Genomic DNA, 9,233 nt, shown 5'->3' on the forward strand with positions numbered 1-9,233 from the left:
AGAGCAGGGCTAAAGTTTCTAATAGTAGATGAGACGTCCTGCAATCTGCAAGCCTCAACCAGCCCTCCTTTAACCTTTCCTCTTTTCTTCTTCTCTCCCATTCTCTCCCTCCCTCTCTTCCTCCTTCCAGAAGATAAGTCAGACCCAGCCGCCGCCGCAGCTTTAAATTGGACCCCTTCTGGCTTTGGAAGCATCAATATGTCAGTGGAAATCAACGGCACGGTATATGCTGGTGAGAGCGTTTGGAAGTAAACAAAGGGGCTGAGGTTGGAGGTGTCTGCAAAGAAGTGTCGGATGCTTGACACGACCAGACCGCCTCTTTGGGGTTGACCAGGGCCATCTTTCTCACGCTTACTCCCCTTGGCCAATGCGTGGGGACAGAAGGCGCTGCAGAGGGATGCTTCCAGTCCAGGGACTCCTCTGGGCATAGAGGCACAGGGGTTTGCTTCTGTAAGTTGCAGCTTCCCCTTTCCATCACCCAGATCTCGCTTGGGAGCGCAGAAAACAGTTTCACACCAGAACAGGCTGTTGGTCCATCTAGCTCCACTCAGGACTGGTCCATCTGACTACACTAAGTGAAGTGCTTCTGGCAGGCACAGTGTTGCCCACATTTGCCTGGTGTCTCAACTGGCAAAGGATCTTTCTGCTTGTGTGATCCCGGCTCCTTTTGACCAGGAACTGGGCTGGGCTTTTCAATAGCCCGTAGCATATCTTCTCTCACTGAGCTTACCGATACCATAAGTGACTCCAGAAGAACCTGGATAAGGAGCGGCTGGGTGATGGGGCTGGTCCTCCTTTGGTTCCATGGAAAGTGGCTGGTGGTTGGTGGAGTCTGGGGCAAATAGGGCAGAATGGGAAAAGGTTCCTGGCCTACTACCTTTCCCATTGCAGAGCTGCAGAATTGCCAGCCTGGAAAAGAATTTTGGTCCAGTCTCCTGTTGTGTTCTGGGGCTCCGTGATCCTTTCCTCATCTGCTGAACTGATTCAACTGGTCAACTAGTTTTCCTCCTCTCTTCCCCCCCAACAGGCGTCCTCTTTGCCCAGAAACCCGTCGTCCACCTCATTGCCGGATCCAACACCCAGAGCGCCGGCGGGGGAAGCAGCAGCTCTCCCAGCCCCACGTCCTCCAGAGGCACCCCCAGCGTCGAGCCCTCCACCAGCTGGTCTCTCTGAGGAAAGAGAAGGGCCCGACAGGCTCGCTCTCCAGCCTTGAGCGGCTCCTCTGTGCCCAAGAGAAGTTGCCCCCATTGCCCTGGCCCCAAGCAGCCCCTCCTGCAAGGGGCCAGCTGTGGAGAGCCACCATCTCTGTGCTGGCGAGTTTCCCATCGGGATGGACCTCGCTGGCTTTTTAGCCTTCTTCAGGTCTTGCTGTGTCCTCAGTGAAGAAAGGGGGAGGGAGGGGGGAGGGGGAGAGGGAAGGGGACACGAGGCGTGTTTCAATCAGGGATTCTCTGGACAGGCTAAGCGTTTTTGTAGATGACTGACCGTTGCCAGGGTGGTGAAAGGCTGTGGCAAGAAACTTGCTTTTCACCTTGGAAGCCTAAAGGGCTCTCTCTCTCTCTCTCTCTCTCTCTCTCTTCTCCCACTCCAGATACGACTGCCGTGTATTGACAATCCTCCCCCCACCCCAAGGCAGGAGAAAATGTAGCTCTTTGCTCCCGATACCCTTCTGTCCTTGCTTTGCATCCTTAGTGCGGCCTGTTCCCCTCTGTCCTTCCAGCTCTCAGGCTCTCTGCTGTTCCTTGAGTTGGCACAGAGAACCATTTCAGCACAAAAAATTCCTCAGGCAACGCCTTCCTCTGCAGCAATTAAATAATAAATAGCCTTTTTTTTTTTTTTTAGCAAGGTGCCCGCAGCAGAGTTTCTTGGGCCAGCTGTTTCTGTCCCTGTCCCAGCCCTTAGCTGCAGTAGATGGCCTGGCATACCTGCCAGAGGCTCTTCTGAAGGTGCTATGTTTCTTTGCTCCATCCTTTCCGTTTCAGAGGGGAGGGGAGGCATGGATTTGAAGTAAAACCCTGCCCATCCAAGAATAGCAGCAAAGGCAGAAATGCAGTTTAGGTAAGCTCGCTTTTAGCAAAAGATGTGGATACCCTTGAGGCATTCCCTTGCAGAATCCTGTCGGGGACCCCGTCCGTTTCCTCCCAAATGAAAAGAGAACCAGCGGTTTCCTCGAGCGGCTCTGGAGACTGCCTCGCAGTAACGTTCTCCTGAAACCACAATGGGCTGAAAACCAGGCGCTGTTTTTGGCTTGCCTTCCCCCAGCGTAATCATTTCTTGCACCTCCCTCGAATCCAGCCAAGATTATCTTGGGTTTCTTTAGTTGGTTGGTTGGCTTGGTCGGTTGGTTTTTAATACAGCTGATCTCTGTCCAGATCAGCAGCTCCTCGCCTTCCTAAGGGAGCCATCCCTCCCACCCTGGCAAATCTCAGTCATCCTACAGAACTGCAACAGCTTCTCCCGAGCAGATGAAATACCTCAAAAATATGTACTTATTGCTGTGTTGTTGGGTTGGGTGGGGTTTTTTTTCCCCCCTGTTTGTTTTGTTTTCCACCTCTTCTGGAAGGATTTGCGTATGTTAAGGCTTCTTTTTATATGTCTCGTTGACTGCTTTTTAGTTTGAATTTTATATATTGTAGCACCAAAGACACACCAAAAGAGAAAAAAAAGAGGAACAAAGCTTCCCCCTGGCTTGAAGGAATGGAGGTCTGATGTTTTCTGTAGGTCAGGGAAGCGCTTGGCACAAACTGCCTCGGGCGTGGGCTAGAAGGCAGCGCTGATGGCAAGTTAATTTGCTTGGGCTTGCTTTTTTTCTGGCTTTTTTTTCCTCCTTCCCCCAAGAAGGTCTTACACCCCTCCTCTACAGCACTGTGCCTTCTGGATGGGTGGGGCTTCCAGAATTCCTCGCCAACACGGCCAGCAGCAGCAGCAGCAGCAGCAGAAGCACCATGTCTGGCAGTTGTAACTCTGGTGTATCTGAAGAGCACTCAAGATGGGCCAGGCTGGTTCATGAATTCAGGGTTTTCAAGATCACCCAGGCATCCAAGGACTGCTCGCCCTTGGAGACAGGTTCCCCCGCCCCGGTTCCCCTTGCGGTCAAGCCTGGCGTACAGTTCTGATGTTTTGTAGCTTGTGGATGGGAATTTGGCACTTGTATGAGTCCAGAGCATGCGTGGCTGGTAGTTTTGTAACTCTGGCAGCAATGAATGGAGTGCTGGAAAGAGCTTCTTGTCTTCTGAGCTACGGGATTTATCCCCCCAGCTTTTTTACTCAGGTTCATAGCCTGCGTAAGTTTCGAAGGGAAGGCAGAACCTTCAGCTTGGATGTGTTTGCAGACCCTCTTAGAATGTGATTGCTGCGAAGGTACTGAATCCTTATGGCTTTCCTTGTTGATCCAAAGGTAACTGGTTAGAGCCATCTCCTCTTTCTTCCATGGCACTACTTTCTGGACAAATGCACGCAGAGAAAAGCACCCATGGAGAAATGGCTCTGGAGAATTGTCTTTGAAGAGCAGGATGTCAGTCCATTGAGTCATCCATCTTTGCTGGATGGATCTTGGTTTGGAGGATGCCGGCTCCTGTTTCTTTTAGCATTTGTGAAAAATGCATGTATTTTCTAGTTGTAATACAAAGGCTTCAGGGATGTTCCATTCGCAGTTTCATGTGCAGAGACAGTTCCAGGAAGGACGCATCTGTTCAAAAGAAGCCCCCTTTGACTTAGTGGTCTGCTTTCTCCAGCCTGGTACCTTCTCAGTGTGTTGGGATTGCAACTATGTCCAAAATTCTGGGAATTACAAGCCCAAATACCTGGAGGGCACCAGACTGGGGGGAAAGAATGGGGGGGGGGGGACAATCTGAAGTTGCTCTCCAGCCCCTTGTCAATTTAATCAAGATGAAATAAAAATTCTGTGCTCAGTATATGTGTTCACCTTTGCAGAAGTGGACGTTTTAGGTATCTAACATTGCTGCTTTGAAAAGGGAACGCTTCATTAGCAAGCTGAGCTCTTCTTGGTCAACTCCAAAGAGAAGTTCCGATAGTCTTCAATATTAGCTCATCTTTATGATCTTTCAAAGGATTCAGTGAAAGCTTTGTGCTCCTGCTGGTTTGGATGCTTCCCGTGTTTTTTATTGTATTGTTGTTTTGTACCAATTTTAGAAAGTAAAGAACTACTGCCAGTGGTCTCTTAGGCAAGGCTAAGGAACCTATCATCTCCCAAAGCTTGCTAAGAAGGCCAACATGGCCAATAATGGGGGGCTGGATCCCTCCATTTCTATTTTAAGCAGATCTTTAGGGAAACCATTCTTCATCCTCTCTAGCCAACAGACCTCATTCCATCCAAGTAGACAAATGGAGCCCCTTGAAGAATGAAATGTTCCTGAACAGATTCTGTGGGAACTTTTCTGGTTGCTACGTAGCTGTGGGGCAAATTACAGAAAATGATAGTTTGACAGCCCAGATCTACCCAACAGCAGGCCAGATATCTTGCAAAGTTACCCATGTCTCCATTTCTCTTACCTCCCCTTCCCCATCCTGCCATATTACCAATGAGTTGTGAGGATTCCACATTTCCATTAACCAAGAAAGAAAAGTTCTTGAAGAGAATCCGTAGATAAGTGTTACATTGGTCTTTGGCCTTTGTATAACATGTACTGGACATGCCAAAGCACAGATGCCTCTTTCACACCCGCTGGCAGCCAACAGGCCCAGATTGCAGTACAGCCCATATTATCTCCTGCCCTGCCAACAGGAGCACAAAATGGCCGTTCTTAGCCCTGGTGGCCAAGATAAGCTCTGCTGGTGGGGCTTATCTGTGACCAGCGTGGGAGGCACCTCCTTTGCCGTGCTTGGCCCTTCGCTCAGAAAGCAGCCATCTTTCCCATTGAAAACATTCAACTCCAAAACAGTCTCTGTTCCATCTGCACATGCCATGTTTAAAGTCCCTTCCTGCTTCCATCGCGACTGAATGCAGTCAGCCCAAAGATTGTGCTCCATGAGGCCACTTCCTCTGTCCATCATCCTCTGGCTAAAGAATGTGTAGATCACAAAGCCCCCATGGTTTATGGATTCTTCTGATTAAGGCAGGTGGGCAGTGAGGCTAGAAAGAATGTGCAGTCCAGGATCTGTCATCTCTTCCTATTGACTCATGGCTTTTAGCAGAATTTGCCCGAGTCAGATTCTTATCTGAATCCTCTGTATTGTTTAAAGTTTCTCTCTCTGTGTGTGCGCGTGCATGTGTCCATCTAAGATTGTTGCATCTGTAATATCACAGTCCCAGTAGCCTCCCAGGTTGTACAACAGAACTCTTTTGACAGTTGTGCCAAGGAATGCTGATAACCTCTGCTGGAGAAGAAACACTGAAAGCCCATCCCATAATTTTGATGGTTTCTGCATTTCAGACCTGGGCCGGCAAAGGCAGAGAGAGAGGTGGGGGCAGGGGAATACTGTTGATGATCACTTGTGGGTTTTTTCATTATTATTATTATTATTATTAATTTATTTTTAACATGCTCCCAAAGCAATGACTTTTTCAAATCCCTTTCAGTGTCAGCCCAGACCTGAAAATATCAGATGAATTTGACGTGAAAACAGGACAGTGTGACAGACTGCCCCCTCTTATCCCCCTCCAGCAGTTTTATCCCATCTGAAGCATTCTTGAATATCAGAACTTGGCCTTGGAGGGTAAAACCATTTTGGGGGGAAAGGGAAAAACGATGGAAGTTCTCAAGCCCACGGGGTTTTTTGTTGTTGTTGCTGTTTTTTCTTCCTCCGTTTCTGAAAAATTAACCTCCCGCCACTGCTGCCGCCAGCTCAGCATGTCTCAGGCCTGAGTTTAAAATCCGTGGGCCTGTTCCAGCCATGCCTAAGATTGCATTTCTTGCACAGAAAGCTGTTCGAATCACTGGAATGGCCTCGGCACCTCCATTCCTGCCAGCCTTTGACGCAGCTAACCAGGATCCAGGCAGGGAAGTAGAGTTCGTTCTTCTCCAGTTCGGGGGGGGCGGGAGGGGGGAGGTAGCCTTGGGGGTTTGTAACGATATATATATAAATATATAAATATAAATATATACCTCATTCAGATAAGCTGCGGCATCACACTTTGACTCTGTTGATGGGGGGGGGCGTTTCTTTGTTTTTGCTCTGCCAGCCACGTTTCGACTGTGAAGACACGAGCCCCTGACTCTCAGCGCTGCCAACCTTGGCTGAGTTGTGTAGCGTTTTTCTTTTCTTTTTTTCTCCTCCCTCTGCTGTCAGGTTTTTTGGGAGGGTCCATAAGCCAGCAGCAGAGTATGACTCAGTGGGGTTTGTTGGTGGAGGTGTGGGGCGGGGGGGAGTTTCACTCTACCTTACCAGACTCTGGATATTAAAAGATTGTATGGCACTCAGGACTTTTCAGTAGGATGGAAAGGGCAGGTTCTCCAGGGACAGATCTCCATTTGCAGAGGTGGCTCCCCCCCCCCGCCCCCCGTTCAAGGGCTTAACGTCCATTTGGCTGGGCTTGGGAATTGAGGGCTGTCAGGCCCCTGCCTGAAGCACGTGCAGATCAGCTTGACTCTGGGCTGCTCCATGCATTTCAAGCACCTGCTTTCTGGCCATTCAACTTACGACCAGTCAACTCCTCAACCTTCCTAGCAATCCGGGGATCTGATCTTGGAATCCCAGCACACAAAGCAGGGCTGCCAACAGCTGCTTCCTTCAGATGTTTTAGTCTTTTTTTTTTTTTCCCCCTTTACCCCTTAGTCCAGCAAATGGGCCCCCAGCACTTTTGGGTAGCACCAGAAGTCGGACGGATGTGATCCATCAGGGTGGAAGGAAGAGGGAGGTGGCCCCCCAGGCGAATGGGTTTGGTCTGCACGCACACCTATTCACGGCCCTTTCTGGCTGCTGTTCCTTTCCAAGAGATTGGAAGGAGGAAGGAAGGAAGGTAGTAAATCTAAGATCAGACCACTACAGCAGCCTTGCAACTAGCTTGATCTTAACTATTTAAAGAAAGAAATAAAAATGTGATAGCCTAGATGGTGACTAAATAAATACCTCAGATGTTTCCTTCCAGCAAGTGTCTGTATATGTTGTTGTTGGGTTTTTTTTTTTTCTATCTTAACAAGTTATCTGAATGTTTATATTCCAATAAACTTCTACCTCTTCAGATCATGGCTCTCTTCCTCCTTGTTTTTCTATACAAATTGGGGGGGGGGGGAGTCCACTGAAAAAGATGGCAAACATCTCAGATCCAAGAGGGTGATTGCAATGGACGCTTCAAAATCTGAGGCCCAATATTTCACAAAATGACTTTATTTTTTTCCTTAAATGATATCACAAAGCCAAAAATGTTGTTGGTTTCATTAAAGCCAAAGAGGACTTCTGCAGCCCTGTAGGAACTGGTGGAAACGGTTCTATGAAATATAGAGGCTAAAATAGCACTTACCAGTTAATCTGAATAAATAAAGGTGGATTCAAACAGATCCGAGCTACAGGCGGGTGAGCATTCTGCTCATGTTTGGCCCCCAAATTTGACTCTTGGCAATGTAGTGCTAATTATTTCTTTGGCCCTCTGTTTCGTTATTCTTTTACCCTTCTGAAGCATTTAGATCTATTCTTCAGCTTGCTTGGGTTAATCTTTCTGTGAGCTTTGCACAATATGCCAGCCTTAATTGGGGGCTAATCCATGGTTTGGGGTGCTGTGTGAACCCAGCAAGTGGGGTTAGTTGATGGCCAACAGAGATAAATCAGTGATCCACAATTCACCATAGGTTAGTGTGTGGTGCCACCCTGTCCTTTTGAGGTGACTTCAGAAAGGAAGTGCCCTCTTGCACTTTGGTGAAATAATTCTGAGGGAAATTGAGCCAGATTCTGTTCTAATCTGGCACTCAATCCATGGATACGATTGATGCAATCAGTAAGATGAAGTGGTCCCAAAGATCTTTTGAAATAAGTGTATTTATGGTGGAGAGAAGCACAAGAAGTGTGGGTGGTGGAGCTAAATGAGTGATGGAATCCAGTTCTAATGCTGAAAGTTGCCTGGAACTATAACCTTCCCCATAGGGACTTCATGGAAACGTCTATGCAGTTTCATGGAAGGACAAGGGAATGGTTCACCATTGCCTTCCTCCGGGATGTTTTCAACTTCAGCCTGACCTACCCCATGGTATTCCTAAGTAGTCTCCCATCCAGGTCCTAACCAGAGTTGACCCTGTTTAGCTTCTGAGATCAGCCAAAGTTGGCCAAAAGCTGCCACCTCCCCAACTTTGGGTCCTTGAAACGTGATGGTCCACAACTTGAACCACTCTTCCATCTCACACATCTGGAGGGAAAGGTTGATGCCTCTCACGTGAGAACCACAATTAAGGGCAGCAGGAATCATCTGTCTGGCTGCAAAGCCTATTCTGGTTCCTATTCTCTATCTAGATGCAACCAAGCTAGGGCTCTTAATATTTTCTCTGCAATCCCTACCACCATTCACACAAATATCCCAAGCAACATGTGGATCTTTGAGCCTGTCCTATTTCTCTACCTCCTCTTGACATGGGAGCAAGCCCCCCAGAGAAAGTTTTGACTTTGGCCATCACTGCAGCATTCCTACTTCGTGCCCTCTTAAGTTTGAAAGCCTGCCCATTTCTGGGCCAAAACCTGGAACATTTTCCACCTGTTTGCTCAGCTGTTCAAGCTTGTTGAGTGTTCCTGGCCTCTCTATCCACCTGACAAACAATGCCCATCAGCCTGGCTCTTCCGCTGCTGGAGGCAAACACCTGTTTGCAGTCACTTCAGCCAGCTGTGAGCTGGAGGAATGTATAAGGTTTTTTTCTTCTTCGTTCTCCCTATCTGTGACTTTGGAAACGTTCTTCCTGCCAGCTTTCCCCACACCTACATTACTGGGGTCATTTCAGAGTCTAATCTTGGAGACAGGACTGGGGAGCAAGTAACTCTTGATTATAAAGAGAGTAAAATTAACTGTAACTTAGTTTGGGAGAGATGGAGAGCAGAGATCACTACCTTCCTCAGGGTACTGTTTAGAAACACCAATAATGGGGCATGCCCACCAATAGTGAGGGGGACAGAACAGGCTTCAGTTAGCACTTGAGTAGATGTCCCCTCCGCAACAGAATGAATGACCAGGGGGGCAAATTTAGCAGGGCTGATTTGCCACCCTTGGAAATAAGTGATAAGAAAGTCTCTGCCACCCTCCCTTACTTAGATAAGAAAGCACAGAAGGAAACACACTACGCTTGTGAATGGAAAGA

The 9,233-nt window shown here is 48.2% G+C and overlaps 1 protein-coding gene across 1 annotated transcript in view; it reads left to right on the forward strand.

The window, feature by feature from the left end:
* ARID3B (AT-rich interaction domain 3B) overlaps positions 1–6,717 on the forward strand; it is a 39,975-nt gene extending 33,258 nt beyond the window's left edge. The window contains exons 8-9 of the mRNA XM_088148418.1: positions 131–232; positions 1,028–6,717. Coding sequence (XP_088004544.1) covers positions 131–232; positions 1,028–1,173 — 248 coding nt within the window. The 3' untranslated portion in view covers positions 1,174–6,717. The remainder of the gene's footprint in view (positions 1–130; positions 233–1,027) is intronic.
* Positions 6,718–9,233: the final 2,516 nt, after the last annotated feature.

The sequence above is a fragment of the Python bivittatus genome, unplaced genomic scaffold (genome assembly GCF_059951505.1).
Source record: "Python bivittatus isolate LINGU-HERP-01145 unplaced genomic scaffold, Pbiv_v1 ctg000530_np1212, whole genome shotgun sequence".
Taxonomy (NCBI): domain Eukaryota; kingdom Metazoa; phylum Chordata; class Lepidosauria; order Squamata; family Pythonidae; genus Python; species Python bivittatus.